A 21554-nucleotide genomic window follows, 5' to 3' on the forward strand; every position below is an offset into this window, starting at 1 on the left:
TTTAAAGAAGAAATGTTTTTAAATACAAGTGGAAATTATAAATATTGAACAATAATATGCATTTTATGTCATTTTTTATTTTTGAGGATTAGAAATGTAAAAATTTTTGTATTACCACAAATGGGCATGAAAGCACCATTATATGGTCTAGCTGAAATGAAAACACAATTTTTGTGTTAGAATAAAATGCTAATTTATTACTGCATTTAGATCTACCCACCATTTGAGGGAGTCAGAAGTCAAAGTGAACAGCTGTAACTCTAGTTGATCTCTGCATATTTTGATCCAAATATGGTAAAGGGCAGGGCTGCAGAAGGGAGTGCCCCTATAATAAACAAGGCTGCAAACTCGTAACAGAGAATTAAAGTACACTCCACTCAAGAGAACTCTGTACTTTGCACTTTGGTTAAAGTCTCATTTAGATTTAAATTTCTGAACTTTTCTAAAGAAATTAAGTTTTCTTTGATCTCCTCTCTTGTAAATTGCAGGAATCAGATAAAATTTTTTGATAAAATGACTTCATGCCATGTTGTTAAAGATTCCATTAAAAAAGTTGCTATCTTTGGAGGAACTCACGGCAATGAGCTAACAGGAGTATTTCTAGTTAAGCACTGGCTAGAGAATGGCACCGAGATTCAGAGGACAGGGCTGGAGGTGAAACCATTTATCACCAACCCAAGAGCAGTGAAGAAGTGTACCAGATACATTGACTGTGACCTGAATCGAGTTTTTAACCCTGAAAATCTTGGGTAAGGCTACATTTTGGGGGGTGTGTGTGAAAGAGAGAAAGAGAGAGAGAGAGAGAGAGAAAAGTGGTGTGTGTGGGTGTGGGAGAGAACATGTATATGTATATTTATGTGCTATTCCTGTGGTCACTATTGTGAATAAAATCACTTTCGCTTTCAATCACACCCTATTATGAATTGCTCAGTTCTCTAAACTGGGCATTCACATGCTGTTTTATAAACCTTTTTTAAGCATCAGACTATTCTCAACTGATTTTCTTCTTAAATGTATTCTCTACAGAGATAAATAACAAAAGTTTTTACTTTTAAATCTATCTTTAAAGAAATAGATTTAATAGTCTTTTGAATTATTAGTGTTTGGTCATGATACTTGGGTATGTATGCATGAGTTAGGTTTCTAGGTTATTCACTACTATGTTTTTATGCAACTATGTTTATGGTACTGCATAAAGTTCTAGTTAAGAAAAGTGTAATGTCTTGATTAATATTTGGTCAATGAAAGTATCCAACCATAACACTCTAGGTATGTTCTGATTAATTATTTTTGCCTCTGTTTACATCATTATAGCTACTACTGTACATATGTAGGTCTCTAATTATTTTCTTTTTACCACTTCTTTCACCTGTCGAAAAACATTACTATACACCTACTCTTCTGTTCCAGGTACAATGTGAGTACAAAGCTATGTGCAAAGTAGTTTCTACCCTTAAAAAGTCATCAGACTAGTAGCTAGGATATAAGACAGGGACAGGAACAACTAACACGGTGCTGTTGTATGTACTCATTTTCTAGTAAAAGCTAATTTGAGTTTAAAGAGTTACTTAAATATAATCCCACCACAGATCAAAAGATGGTTACTACTTTTAGTACAAATATGACTCACTTTATGGAATAGATTTTTTTCCCAGGCAATTACACATTAGTCATACTTTGTGTATCAAATCATATTTTTACTAGCATAAATTTTAATTTCAATAATGCTTTGTCTTCATGATTGAGGTTATGTCAACACAATTAAAATTTATCTATTCACTCAAAATGGCTATTAACTAACTCATATTACGAGTAAGAATTTGTTGAAGAATAACTCTTACAGATGACATGTTAACTTCCCAAGTAACTCTTAAATGGACTAGGGTGAGTTTTCTCATATGACCACTCAATATTATGCATTTCAATGAGAGCAGTCTTTTAAAGTAAATCCACCTTCTATTGTACTTTTTACATTTAAATGCAATTCAGAGGCTAGGCAGTCCCCTCTCAGGATGGCATGGAAACTCATGAGGCAGATAAATTAATTGCCTCCTCCTGTCCTCCTTCTCCCCAGTTAGTGACTTCTCCTGTGTTCTCCATCTCAGCAATATCAGCATTAGCCACCAAATCCTCTGTGAAAATCATCTTGGAACCTTCCTCATCCTTCATCCCCCTCATCTAGTAGGTCACTAAGTCTTCCTAAATAGTCAAGTATTGAATAATTGCAAATATTCTGCAAATCCAATCTTCCTTTCCATTTTCACTACATTAGTTTATTTCTTCTGGAGGCAGTCAGAGTAGCCTCCTGAAGAATCCTTCTGCATCCTGCCTTAGTCCAGTCCTTCCTGCCATGGAGTCTCTCTCTGGTAGCAGCCATAAGGATCATCTTAACATGCAAATCTTTTTTTTAATTTTTTATTGTATTTGTTCCATTACCATATAACCTCCTTATATACTCTTCCACCCTGCAATCACCACACTGTTGTCCATGTCCATGAGCCCTTTTTCCTTTTTGCTCAATTCCTCCACCCCCTAACCTCCCCACTCAATAGCTCTATCTAAGAGTCTGTCTATATTTAGCTTGTTCATTCAGTTTTTTCATTAGAGTCTATATATAAGTTAAATTATGTGGTTCTTGTCTTTCTCTGACTGGCTTATTTCACTTAGCATAATGTTCTCCATGTCCATCCATGCCATCGCAAAGGTTAAAATTTTCTTTTTTTATGGACAAGTAGTACTCCATTGTGTAAATGTCCCATAGTCATTTTATACACTCATCTACTGGTGGACACCTGGGCTGCTTCCATATCTTGGCAGTTGTAAATAATGCTGCACTGAACATAGGGGTACTTATGTTCTTTCATATTAGTGTTTTGGGTTTCTTCAGCTCCAACAATTCTCAGAAGTGGGATTGTTGGGTCATACGGCAGTTCCATTTTTAATTTTTTGAGGTATTTCCATACTGTTTTCCACAATAGCTGCACCAGTCTGTGTTCCCACCAACAGTGCAAAAGTTCCTTTGCATGTTAGATGTGCATGTTAGTTACCTAATATCAAAGTATACTATAAGGCCATAGCTAACATGCATGCAAATCTTATCATGTCTCTCCCCTGCTGAAAATTCTTCAAAAATCTTTTATCCAGAATAGATTTAAGTAACTTAGCACAGCTGATGCACTCTTTAGGGTCTTCCTCTGCCCACTCTTTTAGCTTCATCCTTTGGGACTCTTCCTTATGACCTGGACTCCAGGTATGAGAACTCAAAGTATCCATTATCCTTTAAGGCTTCAAGCCTTGAGTCTGAGCAACTGGATGGCTAGTGGTTAACTCATACAGGAGAATTAGAAGCTAATCATTTGGGAGTGGGAGAACCTAATTGAGCTGTTTCATGAATTAACTTTGAAAATGCTTATACTAATATATCTATTAGAAACTATGTTTAGTTAAAAATAATAGAAACTGGAAGACAGTGGCTTAAACAAATAAGGATTTCTTTTTCACAAATAATAAGTCCAGGCACTCAGTGGCTCAATGATACCATGAATGCCACAGGTTCCTTTCATCTTCCCACTATGCTGTCCTTAGCATGCAGCATTTGACGTCATAGTTTTTGCTTCCTGGTCAAAAACCAGCTGCTCTACCTTCCTGATTGCAGCCCAGGCAGAAATTACCCAGGAGCAAACTGTAGGTCCCTTGAAGATACTAGCAAAAATAATCAGGAAACAGAAATACATAGATGGAATTATAAAGAAATGGTTGAATGGTTTAATGAGAAAGATAAACTTAAATCATCATCATGTATAGTAAGAAAAGAATTTATCCTAACCATCACAGGAAATAGTGAGGGGGCAGGTAGAGGCTCATTTCAGAATTCAATAAAAACTATTAACCTTTATCCCAGGAAAAAGTTGCATATATCTGCAAAAGTGTTGCATTTTCTCAGTGTTTACAGACTTGTCTGTGAAGCTTGTCCCTGGATCCCTAGTGGTGCCTGAGCCTCAGTTAAGAATCCTTAATTAGACAATGTGAACATTGTCTAAGTTTAACTATCTTTATGCACTGCAGTTAGCTGGAGGGCAAAAAAATTGCATTTGATTTTCTAACCCCATAGTAGCCCAGTCCACATAGCTACTAAGAAACTTGACTTAATCAATGGACAAATTTTGTTCAAGGTTGAAGTCAAATGGTAAATTCTGTTTGAAATGTCCTTCCTTTGACAGCCACGTAAATGAGATATTATTTGAGAGCATGCCAATACAACATTACATAGGATCAAATGAAGGAAACAAATGTAATTTTTCATTTGTAATGTTTTCAAATAAGTTTCCATTTCCCTCACAGGTTTTTAAAAGATTGGCAACTGGTTCCTTACACACTGTGTTATTATTTTATATTTGTGTTATATTAGCCACAGATATTGTTAATCTTTTTCTTTCTGCTAATGACAGCAAAAAAAATTCAGAGGATTTGCCATATGAAGTAAGAAGGGCTCAAGAAATAAATAATTTATTTGGTCCAAAAGACAGTGAAGATTCTTATGACATTATTTTTGACCTTCACAATACTACCTCTAACATGGGGTGCACCCTAATTCTTGAAGACTCCAGGAATGACTTTTTAATTCAGATGTTCCATTATATTAAGGTAATGTCAATGTTATTAATTTGTAACTTACAATAAGACCTGTACTTTGAAGTCAATTTCAGACATAAAACAACCAGAAAAGGGATCAGGAGGGAGTGTCTGAGAGAGATGGAGAAGTGGGAGGGGGGGAAATGAAGGGAAATGAGTAAAAGAATAAAACATTTGTAGATTCTTATATCTATAAAATTATAAATCTTTTATCCAGACAGCTACCAAATCATAGGCTATTTGGTAAAATTAATACCAAAAGTTAAAATGATATGGTTGAAATAGTTCAATTACAGTTTTAAGAAGCTCAAAAACAGTCGTTTAATGTTGACTATAGACCAATGATGAAAAGATTGACTCTCTTTAGGCCTGCCCTTCTCTGCCTTTGATTCAGATACCCCAGCACACATCTGGTCTGTCAGTGCTTCACATAGCTAACCATGTCAAGGCTCAGAAGTCTACAGGGCAAAAAATTCAGCAATCCAGTGCTTACAGCTAGAGAAAAATTACTGGAAAATAACAACTCAGCAAAAACACAAATAATAATCTGTATGCTTATTATTGTATAATAAATGTCCTTCCTTCCAGAGAGCCGGTATGATTTAGAGGAAAGAATTTGACCCATGTAGCCAGGAGAACCTAAGTTCAAATTCTGACTTCCTCATTTACTACCTTAGATAAGATAACTCCCAAAAATCTTGCTTTCCTCATTTCATAAAGTTTACATAATAACAACATTTATTTATAAGGCTGTTAAAAGCCTTAAATAAGAAAGTACTTAAAGCATTTAGCCTAATACCTCGCAGACAGTAAAGATTGGCCATTATTTTGTTTCCTTTGAGTTTTTGACAACAACTAGATAGTTCTGTAGGAGATCATAATAAAGCTATTCTTTATTGCTCATTGAAGGAGAGCTGAATGCTTTGGTTGCCAGGCATGGAAGCAGCATGGCTGACAATGCTATCAAAACTGGGAGGCCTGTCTTGAACTCTCATTCAGATCAGTGGAGGTAGCAGGAATTACCCAGCATCTGCAGAGACCTGGATCGCAGGGATAGGTACAGAGTTCTTTAAGAGCAATACTAAGCTAAATAGTAAGTGTGACCAGTGATGAAAAAAGAAATAACCAAATTCATTCAGAAGGAAAACTTATGTCATGTTCTTTAATAATAGTTCTTCTGAATTTAATTTATATTTTACCCAGAAAGCTATGCACAATTCAATTTTATATGTAATTTATGTTTATGTTTTCAAAGCTTCAGTAACAACACTGGGTTTTAGAGTTTGTCTCATAGAGCTCTTACTAATCTTAGTAGATATAGTAAAACATCTTGAAGGCATTATTGACTCTGTAGCAGGAGAAAGAGCAAAGCATATGGTTTTGACATAATGAGAAAGATGTTTTCAATTCATTTCAGACTTCTTTGTCTCCATTGCCCTGCTACGTGTATCTTATTGAGCATCCATCCCTCAAATATGCAACCACTCGCTCTATAGCCACATATCCTGTTGGTAAGTCATACTTCCCATTGTCACAACTAAACAAAATGTGTCCTAAATGAAACGTTGAGAAAAAAATGTTTTTAAGAATATTTAGCCTTGGCTGGTGTAGTTCACTGGATTAAGCATGGGCCTGAGAACCAAAGGGCCGCTGGTTCGATTCCCAGTCAGGGCACATGGCTGGGTTGTGAGACAGGTCCCTAGTAGGGGGCTCATGAGAAGCAACCACACATTGGTGTTTCTCTCCCTCTCTTTCTCCCTCCCTTCCCTTTTCTCTAAAAATAAATAAATAAAATCTTTTTTAAAGAATATTTATAGTTGCCTTGCTCATCACTTTGGCTTATAATTGTCAAGTAATAAGTAAACTAACTCCAGACAGACTCAAACTATGTAAAATTTCCTCAATTTCATTGAGCAGTTTCTCTGCATTCCATGAGAGAAACAATGAGCTGAGGGAACTTGAATCTTTTATCTACAATAAACATACCTGACTTTTGCTCCATGGAAGACATTATTCTTGAAAAATAATGTGGAACCAAGGCATTCAGTGGCTTGCTGGAGAGATGTGCAGAAACACAAAAAAATCATAGCAAATCTTCTCCCAACATCCTGCTCAGCCCTTCTCTGCAGCAGAGTTTCCCATAAATGATCATCCATTCACTTGCTTGCCCTGTAAGTTTCTGGGCTGTGAACTCACTTTACTTTCTAGAATTTCCCACATGCGTGCACATGCTCTCATACACCCTTTGACACAGATAGTTTCTTTTTTCTATATTCTGTTCTCTGTCCTGAGTGACCTAGTAGCCTAACTGTTGGCAGACTCCACTACAATCATTACAATTGCTGTCACAACTTAAAATCTTTTTCGTTAGATGTCAGTTTCACCAAGAGCCTTTGAATTTAAAAACAAGTTGTCAAACAATGTAAGCAAACTTCAAATGACCTTGCTTACTCAATTGTTGATACTTTTGGTGCGTATTCAGGGGATCAGTTGGAGGGAGCTAAGTATCCCAGTCCAGGTGCTTAACAGTAAGGGATGGAGAGAGATCCTATTTCTCTGGGACACCAAATGAAGGGTATGATTCCCAGACTTTGAAAGAGCAATCTTTTTTTTCTTTCATTAAAACTTATCATTTGTAAAGGGATTTTTTTCTTTCCTTCCATTGTATTTTCTTTCATTTTTTGAAAGAGCAGTCTTGGTCTATGATGTTCATGGAGCAATGTGTCTCTTAGCTGAATACCTACCCACTGATATGTTTAGCAGCTTTTATGTTACAGTGTATGTTTATCTGCCCCTTTTACAATATTATGCATTTTTAATTTTTGACAATATTGAATGAAATGTAAAGGAAAAAAGACCCCAAGATTTGCAACTCTTTTTTTTCTTTTTTTTTTGCCCCCCACCCCCCTCTCGATTTGCAACTCTTAACACAACTCTTTGATTTTTATCTTGTGCTCTCCCAGCCTCCATTCACTGTCCATATAACTTGAACATGTAAATGTCCTGCTTTATTTTTATCCAACATTATGTCTCAAATATTTTTCATGATGTTAAATAGTCTAACTTCCTTTTTTAAGATTTTATTTATTTATTTTTAGAGAGAGAAGGGAGGGAGAAAGACAGAGAGAAACATCTATGTGCAGTTGCTGGGGGTCATGGCCTGCAACCCAGGCATGTACCCTGACTGGGAATCAAACCTGCAACACTTTGGTTCACAGCCCGTGCTCAATCCACTGAGCTACGCCAGCCAGGCCTAGGTAGTCTAACTTCTTACCAATTTTTAATGATGGGATTCCAGACTTGATATATTAAAATGCTCAATTTTATAATATATTCTAAGGCTTATGTAAATATGACTATCTCTCATTCTGTACCTAGGTATCGAAGTTGGTCCCCAGCCTCAAGGGGTTCTGAGAGCTGATATTTTGGATCAAATGAGAAAAATGATTAAATATGCTCTTGATTTTATACATAATTTCAATGAAGGTAAGTAGTAGGTGAGAACTGTTATCTTAATTGTTAGTGTGTGTGTACATGTGTGCGTGCATGCAAATATACCAGAAAAGGGAGGGGATGCGAGCACACATGGTAATTGAACAACTACACACTGAAACAGCATCTGTCACCTGGGTCAGATTCTCATGCTCAGGATATTAGGTGTTTTTTAAAATTTTCATTCACTTCAGCCACTCCTCAATGACCAGACTGATACATTCAAAAAAAAAGAAGAAGAAGAAAAAGAAAAGTAGTGACCAATTAAAGCTCTCCAAATAAAGTCCTCATTTTCCTATTAATTTCCATTTTTTAAAAAACAGATATACTAAGAAGTACAAATGTCCAATAGACATTTGAAAAGATGTCCAATATCATTAGTAACTAGAGAAAAGGAGATTAAAATGAGAAGCCATTTTACTCCATTAGAGTAGGAAAATATTAAAATCTGGTAATATTGTGTTGGTGAGGGTGTCGAAAGAGGGGATGGCAAGGACACGTTAGAGAAGAGTTCTGCGGCACCCACCTTCGGTGATGCACCAGTCCTGTGACCCTGCGGCTCCACATCGTGCAGCATCGCCTGTGACAACAAGCAGTAGAAACAACCTGAATGTCCATCCATGGACAATTAAACTAACACGGAAAGATCTTCAAAATATAGTGCATTGCTAATTAAAGAAAGCAAGGTGCAGACCAAAGTATGCAGTATACCAATTTCCTCAAAACAATATTAAATATAATGGTAATAACAAACTCTTTGCTAGAATGCATATACATACCTCGATATATACGTTAGTGTACAGGACAACACACCAAACTGATAGCAGTGATTATTGGAGAGGGGAGAGAAAAAACAGGTTAAATTTGTTTTCATTGTTTTCAAGAAGAATGATGTGTTCATGTTTTGTGTATAATTAAGACATAATTTCCTGGCTGGCGTAGCTCAGTGGATTGAGCGCGGGCTGCGAACCAAAGTGTCGCAGGTTCGATTCCCAGTCAGGGCACATGCCTGGGTTGCAGGCCACGGCCCCCAGCAACCGCACATTCATGTTTCTCTCTCTCTCTTTCTCCCTCCCTTCCCTCTCTAAAAATAAATAAATAAAAATCTTTAAAAAAAAGACATAATTTAATTAGTAGATACATGAAACTTTATGTATTATCTGCTCATTTATTTGGTAAATCTAAAACAGCAGCAAAAATGTCTATTAATTATTTAAGAATTAAGTTTACTTTAAATTATTTTATAATTATAATAAGAATAAAATTTAGAAAGACATCCTATGTAAATAATTGTTCCAACAGGCTGAATTCAAATTGTCCTTGAGGAATGTGTCATTATGGTGACAAAGCTGACAAGTAGTTCAGTGTCCATGGGGAGTGTGTAACTCCTTAACCTCAGAGAGTGAGTCTGGCCACAATCAGAGGAAATTTTTCTGGGAATCCTTTGACTCCCAAGTCATAAAGACTAAAAATCAGCTTCCCACCACCTTTGTGTGAGGACAGGTTCTATACTGTCTAATGAGTCTGGTCTTGAGAAGGTCGCAACTTATTCACAAGAAACCCTTCAAGTAGTTAAGTGTGGGACTGCCATGTGTTAAGAAATGATGCACCTGAGTATAAGGCTGCAAACCTGAGTGAAAAAAACATGGTTTTCAAATTATAGCCTTTAGATTTCTCCCACGGGGGCGGGGATCTAGAAGTTGTCCTAGTAGCTCCAGGTCAGTCAACCTCCCCCACCCCTACGTTGCCCCCTGCTTTAACCAGAGAGGTTTTTCTATCTATTTTGTTACTCTTCCACCTAACATTTCTTTCAAGCAAAGGATACTGTAATTCAAACATTTTAAACCACTGTTAATTTAGACTATCCAGCTTAGTAGATTTTTACCTACTATGGAAAGAGCACCATTATCCAAAGAATGTTGATCATGACCACCTAGAAACAAAGTCTCTGGAAATGTGTAGAAGAGCTCCATCCTTGACTCTGTGCTACTCCAAGTTAGTGTTAGTGTCTTGTGTGAGGACAGAAGTGACATGCTTTTATATAAGGGATATGTGGCAGGAAAATATCTGGTTCAGAAGGTGGATCCAAAAAGTCCTGACAATCTTTAATGATCATCTAAACCAAATGTTTTAGGTTAAATAAATCGGGAACAAAGTTTTGACTTAATGTTTTAAGATAATCCCAGAATGAGGGAGGTTATGGTTTGTTTCCTGCCTTGGATAAACAACACCTGGAGAACTCTGAATAAATTCTGAATCTGTATTTCAAGAAGAACATCTGTAAAGTAGAGGTTACCCAAGGAGAGAACTGAGAATGTTGAAGAATTTGAAATTTTATATTGGAAAGCAATTAGACATGTTTTCTGTGACTCAAGAGCAGAATAGAAGTGGCGGGATAAAGTTAACTTGTGACATAAATTTCCAATGAACAAAGTTGACCAGTAATGGAATGGACCACACTTCATGAGGCTGCTTGAGCACGAGAGAGATGGCCACATGGCCAAAAAGTTGTGGAGAATACTCAAGCATCGATGACCTGAGGCATTCAAGGCTCCTTCCAACTCGGAGATTCTAAGTTCCAAAAACATGCTCCTTTGTGCCCTATGACTTTTTCCTTTCCTCCCAATGGACCTTCTAGTTTAAAAAAGATGACATCTGTTAAATTTCATCTTCACCTTGGAAGGTTTGGTAGATTGTAAAAATGGCCACAAATTCTTTCCTTCCCCGCACCCATGTCCCTGCAATGTGATATTTAAATCCTTCTACCAAGAGATGGAGTCTATTTCTCTACTCCCTTGAACGTGGCTTGGTCACATGACTTGCTTTGTGTCACATAAGAGGCCTGTAAAGTACTTATACCTTGAGGATTGTTCTCTTACTGACCTTGGGTACCCTCTACTGCCATTATGTTAATCAGCCTACCCTATCCTTCTGATTAATAGAAAACTATGAGGTGGAGGACTTCAACAGCCTGGCCAGTGTTTCTTCTGCAGCTCCAGTTGATAGCCTGTCAAGTGCCAGACATGACAGTAAGGTCATCTTAAATCATCTAGCCTCCAGCAGACCTGCCAGCTCACCACAAATGCATGAGCAAGCCAATTAGAAATCAGCCAAGACAGCTTAAACCACAGGAAGTGCCCAACTAACCCAGAGAATCATGAGATAAAGGGTCATGGCTCTGTGCCACTGAATTCTAGGGTAGTGTGTTTTTCAGCCAAAGCTAGCTCATACAGAAATGACTGCAGAATATCCACATTCTGACCCAGCTGTACATACTGCTCCAAGGGCAAAGAAGATTTTCCTTTGAGTTGCAGTCATAGCACACTACAGGCCCTACCTTTAATGAAAGTTCATTTTGTTTGCTCAGAGATTGCCTGGTATGCATGTAAACTACTCCTTTGTCAAGTTTCTGGGCACTGGGTCTTTTAATGTTGCTGCATTTTTGAAAGTTGGACTCCACTGTTGGCCGTCTACCTGCATCCCAAGATCTGTCCAAGGGTTTAATGTACTTAGTGAGGAGAAGGAGTGCAATGGTGAAGTCCCCTAACCTGCTGGAAGGCCTCTGGAGGATATGCAATCACAGCATGTCAGAGCTGGAAGGGAGCTCCAAGGTCAGCTGATTCAAAACCTTCGTTGACACATAAAGAAAGTGAGCCTCCAGAAGTGAAGCCTCTTGCTTGAGATCACGCAGCTGGGAGATTGCAGCCTGGGTGTCCTGACTCCCGGTCCCAGGCTCTTTTTCTCTCACGCTGGCCTTTTAAAGTTCCGTTTTCTTCTGCTGACTGTCAGTGTGCTTGTGAGCAGTGTGTTGATAGGAATACTTCTAGAACATCTTTTGGCTTAGCATTGTTTATGAACATCCTTAACAGAAATAGTGTATTTTCCCTGTGACTGTCTTCTTTTTTCTTTTTTTCAATTATAGTTGACATGCAATGCGCAACTGTATGTCTTCACTTTTCAGTTGTTGTTCTCCCCTTAAAGCATCAATTTCCTTTTTTCAGTTGCTATTTATACTTACTTTTTTTGACCGTAGGAAAAGAATTTCCTCCTTGTGCTATTGAAGTCTATAAAATAATGGAGAAAGTTGATTATCCCAGGAATGAAAATGGAGAAATTGCTGCTATCATCCACCCTAATCTGCAGGTAATATATGCTGTTTCTTTAAAATATTCAAAGTAATAAGGCCCCACCTTTGAGTAGAACTTTACAGTTTATAAAGCACTTTACATACATTGGCTCATTTGTTGTATTCTCAGACACACTGCAGTGTAGGTAAGGTGTACAGACCTTGACTCAATACATGAAATTTATTTAGTGAGTCCTGTACTGGCCCTAGAAATCCATCACTGAACATGGTCTGTATTCCTGTGGGAGTCATAGTCTAGACACACCACAGTCTAAAGTGTAGTTTAAAAATGATAATGAGGCAGGGAGGAGTGGTCAGACAAGGGCTCTCAGAGAAGGTAAAATTCCTGCCCAAGAGCAAAGGGTAGGAATTATAATATTTATTATAACGTTAGAAAACAGCCCTGGCCAGTGTGGCTCAGTTGGTTGGGTGTCATTCCACAGAGCGAGGGGCCACCGGTTTGATTCCCCATCAGGACACACGCCTGGATTGCTGGGCCTGGTCCTCAGTCAGGTGGCAACCGATTAATGTTTCTCTCTCACACTGATGTTTCTCTCCCCCTCTTTCTTCCTCCTTTCCCCTCTCTCTAAAAATAAGTAAATAAACCTTTTTTAAAAAAGTATTACTTAACATGAGCAAACAGAAGCTCAGCTGTTAGATCTTTCCCATGGCCACATAGCCACCGATGGCAGACCCAGAGCTACTGTTCTCTGCAGTTCACATTGCTGTCACCTCCCTGTGATCACCACCTAGTGAGTGAGAGCAAAACAATCAAAACCTCTTTCTTTGGAATGTTTTCTGCCACCATTTCCTGACTTTCCTCGGGCTCCCAATATCTGCCGCTTGTCTGGTTTGATAATTAATGGCATAGTGAAAGAGGGAAAAAGGCCCTTAGGAGAGTGGAGGAGGTTGGAGTCTAGAAAAGGCAAAGGTAAAAGCAAGAGGCGTATATTCCAAAAAGCTGAACCATCCATTCCCACTGTGAGCACCCTACACACCCTCAGACCCCAGAGATGGACCCGGTGGACTACCCTCACCTGGGGCTTTCAGCCCTGGCTGCACATCACCTAGAGAGCTTTGAAAAAGTAACAGCGGCAAGATGGCACTGTGACATGGTCTGACCTTTTGGCCTGAGTAATCAGGGAGGAAAACCACTGATCCAGCTCAAACTGCTCTTTAATGACCCTAATAATAGTCATCCAGACTTCAAACTTAACAAAGCAGCCCGCCCAAAAATACAGACTAATGAAGCAAATCCAACTTTGGGCCTTAGTAGATCCAGGTGGCAACCTGAAGGAGAAGCTTTAGGCAATGTTTGAAAAGAAAGAAAGATAAAGATTGGGGTGTGGGGAGACAGGAAGGAAGCACTACAGACAACAAAAGAGCAAGAAAAACAGAGCCCAAGGCGATGATGTCATAACTGGCTGCAAGGCCTGATCTTTCAAGTTTTATATTCATCAACAGTCCTTGAGGAGCACAAAAATCACCCTGGAGAGGCAAAGGAGTGAGATTAATATCAGCAACAAACAAGGTTAGTGGTAGGTCATGAAAGTCAGAAAAGACAGTTTTGATTTGATAAGACAATAAGGAATGGCTCAGTGTCCTACAGGAGGGATTAATTGGTTAATTATTTCAATAAATAAAAGAAATATTTCAGGCCCAGCCTGTTCTGGTCCCTTATGGAGCATCCATACTAATACAGGGAGAACAGACCATGAATGAGTAAGCAATACATAAACTAGATCATTTCTGATTGTAATCAATGCTATAAAAATGAAACAGAATAATAGAGTGAAGGTTAGCCAAGGGGTCGTATTCAATGGAGTCATCAAAAAAGCCTCCTGAGAGACGGAGGCATTGAGGCCAGAACCTGGAAGGTGAGAAGTCAGCCATGGGGAAACAGGTGCAGAGGCCCGGAGGCTGGAAGGAACTTGAAGTGTCTGAGGAACAGCAAGAAGACTCTCTTCCATGGAGAAAATTGAATGAATAGAGAACAGGAGACCCTGGAGCCAGACACATAGGCAGGAACCTGGTTATGAATTCAGATTTTGTTCTAAGAATGATGGTTCTTAGTCAGGGATGTTCACTGGAATTTTCTAGGGAATGTTCTCAAACTCAGTCCACAGGAGAATCACCTGAGGAGCTTTTAAAAAGCCTGATTCCCAGGTCCCCAGAGATTCTGGTTTAATTCATCCAGATGGAGACAGGAAGTCAACCAGGTTTGGAATCTCTGCAGGGGTGGGGGGTGGCAGCTAGCCACAGGTGTGTTAAAGAAGACACTTGAATCATTTGGGGGCACATCTCCCACCTAAACTGCTGGTCCAGAGCAGTAGTTCTCAGCCATACTGTCCTATAGAATCACCTGGGGTTTTAAAAGTAAAGAAACACAGGGAACTATATATAATAAGACTGTCGGCTGATTTCTCAAAAGAGACCTTGCAGGCAAGAAGGGGCTGGAAAGAAGTATTCCAAGTCATGAAAGGCAAGGCCCTACATCCAAGATAACTCTGTCCGGCAAAGCTTTCATTCAGTATAGAAGGGCAGATAAAGTGCTTCCCAGATAAGGTCAAGTTAAAGGGGTTCATTGTTACTAAGCCCTTATTATGTGAAGTGTTAAAAGAATTTGTCTAAGAATAGGAAGATAAAAAAATATGAACAGTAAAATGACAGCAAACTCACAGCTCTTAACAACCACACCTAAAACAAAAACAAAAGCGAACTAAGCAAACAGCTAGAACAAGAACAGAAACACAGAAATGGAGATCACATGGAGGGTTAGCAACAGGGGAGTGGGAGGGAGAGAGGGGGAAAAGGTACAGAGAATAAGTAGCATAGATGGTAGGTAGAAAATAGACAGGGGGAGGGTAAGAATAGTATGGGAAATGTAGAAGCTAAGGAACTTATAAGTATGACACATGGACATGGGGGGGAATGTGGTTGGGAGGGGGTATGCAGGGTGGAAGGGAATGAAGGGGGAAAATGGGACAACTGTAATAGCATAATCAATAAAATATATAAAAAAAAGAAAAACGGAACTGAGGGAATGAGTATTATGAGGGAACTGAGGGAAGTTTGTGATGGAATTATGTGTCTTGATTACACAGTTATGTGGTTATATGACTTTAAGCTGTGTACTTGTCAAAACTCAAAGAACTATACACAAAAATGAATGAACTTTTCTGTATGTCAGTTTAAAAAATGATGCCCGAGCCCCATTCTTGAAAGTCAACTCCTCTATATTTAACATCGCAGGTGATGATACCACACAGCAGGCTTGAACCAATCACTGTCAGGCAGCATGTCTCAAACTTCAATGTTGTACATGTGACTCTGAGAATTTGTTAGCCTTGAAGATCTTGATTCAGTGGGTCTGAGTGGGGAATGAAATTCTGCTTTGATAACAGACTTTCACTGCTGCTGCTGCTGGAAAATGTTAGGAATGCAGACTCTCAGACCCCTATCCCAGGCCTGCAGGATCAGATTCTGAGTTTTAACAAAATTCCTACGTGATTCTCAATCACATCAAAGTTTGAGAAGATCGGCTCTCGGCTTCCTGCGGTGTGAGGGCTCAAAGTTCCAAACTGCTGGCGTAGGAGCTTTGGGTAACTCATTGGTGGTCATAATGTAGGGCCATCCACGAAAAACCTCCGCCTTGCCTCAGACCCCTCCCAGTCCGCCCGACCGTCTCTCAGCAGTGCCCATAAGGAGATACCTCCCCGTATGCAGGCGCGATGTTTCTCATATTTATGTTCCCAACAGTACAATGCCTCGTACAAAGAAGGCTCTTAGCAAATAGTTCCTACATTTTGCTGAGCAGAATTTAATTTCAGCCAGCAAGAGATAGAAGATGGGCCCTGGCTGGCGTAGCTCAGTGGATTGAACGAGGGCTGTGAACCAAAGTGTCGCAGGTTTGATTCCCAGCCAGGGTACATGCCTGGGTTGCAGGCCATGACCCCCAGCAACCGCACATTGATGTTTCTCTCTCTCTCTCCCTCCCTTCCCTCTCTAAAAATAAATAAATAAAATCTTAAAAAAAGAGAGATAGAAGATGCACGCGGGAAGGCATGCATTGCGTTTCACCTTTAATATTACAAATCTTTTTGGCAACACTCAAGGCATACTCAGTATTGAAGCAAATTCTAATTTTATATGTCAGTTATAAATATTAAAAGGGAAACTCTTAAAGCTACTGCCAAATTCCTATTCAATCTAAGTTTAGTCAGTTCACTCATAGGCCTCTCAACGTATCTCTCAAGTATCTCTTTTAAAAAGATCCAGTGTTACAATGTTTTAGTTGTCTTCAGCCTCGCATTAACTTTTAAAGTAGGAGAAAAACTGAATGTAATTTATGTATTTTAATTGTTTCCTGAGAGGACCAAGACTGGAAACCATTGCGCCCTGGGGATCCTGTGTTTTTAACTCTTGATGGAAAGACTATTCCATTGGGTGGAGACTCTACTGTGTACCCGGTGTTTGTAAATGAGGCCGCGTATTATGAAAAGAAAGAAGCTTTTGCAAAGACGACTAAACTAACACTCAATGCAAAAAGTATTTGCTCTGCTTTACATTAGAAATCACTTCTAGTTCACTTGTCATACAGTATCCTGAGAAACTCTACTAGTCTGTAAGCCCTCAAAGGGCAGGATTGTGCTTCATTTAATGTGCCTTATGCAAATCCATAGCACCTAGCTTAGTGCCTTGCACACAGTGGGCATTTAGGCAAATTTCCTGAATGAATGAATAAATAAATTAATATCTTTTAGAGGTACCATATTGTGTACATAGCTTTTTCAAAGAAGTGCACTTCTTATCTCTGTATAGCTTTTTATACATCATATTTTGATAGTTTAACATTCTTAATAAATGGTTTTTAAATTCAAATTTTTACATTGAAATGGTTACTGTATATAAAAAGTTATTAACTTGAGCATAGAATTAAGTGCATGTTTTCAAATAATGGATAATGCAGCTAGGAACCAATGGTGCAGACTTACTATTTTTTATTTTTTTATATTTAAACGCATGCTAATTTCTTAAGTATCCAGTCTATGAACCTTAGCAAGAGTTGTGATACCCATAAAAGATTTTTAAATGCTGTTTTGAAGATGAAATGTGAACGAGAAATGTTGGCTAATTGTAAAGGTGACATGAATAAATCAAAAGCCTCTGAATGGTCCTTTGTCTGCAGACAGACAATAGCCCACACAAAGCATCGCTGCTGTGGCGTGGCCACTCACTCTGCACTGACCTCGGGGTGCTGAGAGCCTCTTTCAGATGCCTCACACACCCCTGGAGAAGCTAGTGTTCCTTCCCACTTTGGGAAAGTTGGAAGAGGTATATTCTTCACAGCTGTCACTCATCCTTCTGAAAGAATGCACTTGCCCTCATCTGCACTCATCATATGAGGAAGTCTTGGGTTTCCACGGCGTAAGGCGGAAATAGCAGAGAGCTGTCGCTGCTAAGGAAATGTGCCCAGACCCATGCCTCTGGTTCGCAAATGCATTCTTTGAGAAATTGTCCACATCCTAAATGCCCACATCCCTCACCTCCCATGATCCTTCTCTTCAAAGGTCCTCCAGCTGAAAGGCTTCCTCCCTCCCTCTCCAGCCCCCACAGGAGCCTCCCCTCTCTTGCCTTAGTCACAGCAGCCAAGTAAGAGCATTTTTATACCATGAGTTGAACCCCAAGGAACCCATGTTTATGGTTTCAAATGTACCAAAGTCATACTAACATTATGTGGAACATATATATGTAAACCTTTTCATTCTTCCAGAGCAAATTCCATTAAGCCAATTCCATTCCATATTTAATGTTCTATACAGCACAAACTGTTTCTAATTTTTCAGCATTTATTTTTGTATTCTAAAAAAATCACGTTCATGGAAGTAAACTCTCTTTCTTTTGAATTCTTTAGTAAAGCTTTAATTTATCAATCAGCATTTGTACATGAGTTTTACCAAGCTTCCTTCTGCCACCATGAATGTTCCTTTGTGATTTATTCCTAAGTTTAATTTTTATGGGTTGATTTTTTCCAGTGTAAATTTCAGCAAGATTATCTTCCTCTTCCATCAAATTTTAGTCATTTATAAAATTTACAAGATTAATGTAAGCCACTGTAGTTTCAGTTTTTGTATTATTTCTATAAAGTTTAATTTTCTCTGACTCAATGCTTATAGTCTTCAGAGTTTCTACTTAGATGTGATTTTTTTCAAAATAACTATAATCTATTGCTTTAAAGCTTTAGTCACTTTTATTCTATTTTTATTCTATTTTGGTTCTTTCTAAGCCTACAGACTCCCTTTTCTCATTTATAAAATGCGGATGATCATAATATCAATTCTCCTCTCATGGGATCATTGTGAGAAATAAGTGGCCTAATGCATGTAAGTGCCAGCACAGAATAATAAATGATTCAAGTTTAAAGTTCTAACACAAAAGGCGCTTTATGATCTGCCCCTCCTTCCCCCACCATCTCTCTGATCCCTCTCCCTTTGGGCCCTCTCTGTTCCAGTCTGCTTTGTGTCCTTTTTTCTATCTACAGCAAGACAAGTCCTATATGTTCTGGCCTCTGCCCACCCCTCCAACCCAATTTCAGTGTCACCTACCCCTTTGCTCCCAGAGATTTGGCCACACCTCAGTTTCACCAAGCTAGCTCCCTCCTACCCTGGGGTCTTTGCCCACATTGTTCCCTCTTCTTGAAACACTATGCCACATGTCCTTTACCTGGATGACATCTACTCTTAAATGGGACTCAGGCTGGGCTAGACCATTCTGTTATACAACCTCACCAACACTGTGAGACTAGCACTTACTGGGAAACTTCACAGAACTGGGAACTTTGGCCCAGGAAAAAGCACTGTGACCTTTACCTGTCATTCTTCCTCTCTCCAAATCTCAGTTTCCCCACTGACTAAATAGGGATATAACACTCATCAAACATACAAAACTGCATTATTAAGGTAACAATATGGATGAAAGAGTTTTACATATGAGAATCATACAATATCAAAGGCTGAAACAACTGCAGGATAGCTTTGGAAATTTTTCACAACAGTGAGAGCCGTAAAACTGTTCATGTGCATTGATTTAGGCATCACACTTTTAGAATATATCCTGTCACAGGGTTTTCTACCTTTTTTCTTACCAGTCCATCTAGAATGTTCCCATAGATGGAACATTCCATTCCTAGGTTATAAGCTAAAGCTTATTAGATCTAGGATGTGAATTATGTACAATTCCCATTTCTTGCCACTAAAGAAGACACGTCCCATTGAGAGATGTTATCCTGGGAATCATTTGAATTAAGTAAATAATTCACAAAATGCAGCATATCAGTTATTAATAAATTATTTGGAAGTTCTGCAACCTATCAAGACACAGCAGTGTCTGGGCATTTGAGAACTGCTGTTACAGAACAGACCTGGGGGTGGTGAACAATTACCAAAAGGACCCCCCTTTTTCTCCGGGGGTCCCCCCACACTAGGTTCACTATGCCCACTGCCAGAGGAAAGACATCTCTCAATGACAGAGATTGGTGGAAAGGGAAGGAATTGAAAAGCTATACAGACTTAGAGTAGTGACTTAATGTCTTCATTAAAATACTAAAGTCCTTTAGAACACCCACAAATGCACACAGTCCTTCCTTCTCCCTCTGCCCTAGTCTGGGATACCATATCTCAGGAAAAGAAGTAGAAGTCCGTGATTCAGGCTCCTGGCACCATCAGCTATGTCGCTGCCATGATCTCCAGTTAATCTAAAACCATGTGGCACCTTCTCATGGCCCACCAGCAAAAGTCCTTTCATCCCTTTCCTTCCAGGCAAAGTCTCTCCTGCTTCCTAAGCCATGTGGCAAAAGGGAGCACCCCAAAGCTGTGTGATTCTCCCTTCTACTGCCATAGCCCTGTAGTCCTTTCTTGTATGGCTGTCGTACCTGGGTTGAAATCCCCACACCAATCTTCCTTTGCAGCCCCATTTCTGACTCCTCCTACAACCAGTTACACCTGCCAGCACTCCCATATCCTTCCAGCTTTACTGGGCTGCCATAGTGAGTCTGGGCAGGTGTGGCCCCATGGCATAGAGCCAATCATCTCCAAGCTCTCACACAAGCTCTGTAACCAGGGGGAGTTGCCTCCCAGTTACATCTTGGATGGAAGTCACTTCCATCCCCCTGGCTCAAAGCATGGTCACAGCTATTTAACATATCTGTGAAACCAGTTAAAGGTTATAGATATGTTAAATGACCATGCCAGAGGTTAGCTGCAAAGCTGTTGGTATACAACACAGCTCTGAATGGCCCTGCTCCATGTGTCCCATTCTCCCAGCTCATACTGGTGAGGGTGAGGACATAATATATCTATATTTCTAATATTTCCTGGACTCCTTGAGTTCTGGACCCCATTACAAATCCCTATTTGGGGCCCCCTGGGCGTACCCCTGGGTGGCTACACCCTGTTACACTGTCACCCCTGTGAAGTAACTCAAAAGAATGAGTTACTTCACGTATGGATGCACGTATGGATGAATCAGGTAATAATGATGGTAATAGCATCAGCTCTCGTGTATCCATTCCCTCGCTGCCTCCTCACAAAGGCCCTGTGAGGTAGGAAGAAGGGATTTATGCTGTCTGGTCTCCAGGTAGAGCCATGGTTTTATAGCCATCCACAAGAGCCAGTGGGAAGCCAGCAGGGCACGATTAACAGAGCACAGCTTGGGGGGTCATATGTCCTGACACACTAACATTTCTTGGCTGTGATTCCTTGGGCATGCCATTCAACTCCCTGAGTCTCAGTTTACTCAGACTCCTTCCAGAGGTGTTGAGTGGTTTCAGTGGGGCGCTAGAGGTGAATGCACTCTGAGAGGTGAACACTGTACAAAGACGACACATTTTATTGTGCTGGCTCTGTTCCTGAGCTGGAACCTATAGTAATGCTTCAGGTCCAAAAAATGGCCTTTCCTTTACCCATTCATCCTAGAGTAACACTCTAGGATTTCTAGCAGGTCTCTATTTTGACACACTTAAAACAAGACTGAGCCCCGGCCGGTGTGGCTCAGTTGGTTGGATCATCATCCTGTAACCAAAAGGTTGCAGGTTTAATCCCCGGTCTCAACATACATGATCCCTGGTCCAGGTGATTACAAGAGGCAACCAATTGATGTTTCTCTCTCACATCAATGTTTCTCTCCCTTCCTCTATCCCTTCCCCTCTCTCTGAAAGCAATGGAAAAAAATGTCCTTAACTGAGGACAAAAAAATAATGACATCGAAAAAAACAAAAAAAAAAAACCACAATTATAGTTAGGCAAAA

The 21554-nt window shown here is 39.5% G+C and overlaps 1 protein-coding gene across 2 annotated transcripts; it reads left to right on the forward strand.

Moving 5' to 3' along the window:
* Nucleotides 1–364: 364 nt before the first annotated feature.
* ASPA (aspartoacylase) lies at nt 365–17421 on the forward strand. 2 transcript variants are annotated; one of them, XM_045824648.1, is made up of 6 exons: nt 365–749; nt 4449–4644; nt 6050–6143; nt 8011–8118; nt 12158–12267; nt 16624–17421. In XM_045824648.1, exons 1-6 carry the CDS (start codon nt 514–516, stop codon nt 16819–16821), a joined length of 942 nt encoding a protein of 313 aa, XP_045680604.1. In that variant the 5' UTR covers nt 365–513; the 3' UTR covers nt 16822–17421. The 2 variants fall into 2 exon arrangements, with proteins under 2 accessions (XP_045680604.1, XP_045680603.1); XM_045824647.1 differs by having other exon boundaries at nt 8011–8117; nt 12154–12267.
* The last annotated feature ends 4133 nt before the right edge of the window (nt 17422–21554 follow it).

This window comes from Phyllostomus hastatus, unplaced genomic scaffold, assembly GCF_019186645.2.
Source record: "Phyllostomus hastatus isolate PE091 unplaced genomic scaffold, TTU_PhHast_1.1 phas_scaffold_55, whole genome shotgun sequence".
Classification (NCBI taxonomy): domain Eukaryota; kingdom Metazoa; phylum Chordata; class Mammalia; order Chiroptera; family Phyllostomidae; genus Phyllostomus; species Phyllostomus hastatus.

Excerpts from the sequence above, each read along its gene's own strand:
- ASPA (XM_045824647.1), top strand. The coding sequence starts at position 514 with ATGACTTCATGCCATGTTGTTAAAGATTCCATTAAAAAAGTTGCTATC. Across the intron at positions 750-4,448 it reads TTTAACCCTGAAAATCTTGG|CAAAAAAAATTCAGAGGATT; the intron begins GTAAGGCTACAT and ends TGCTAATGACAG. Across the intron at positions 6,144-8,010 it reads TATAGCCACATATCCTGTTG|GTATCGAAGTTGGTCCCCAG; the intron begins GTAAGTCATACT and ends TTCTGTACCTAG.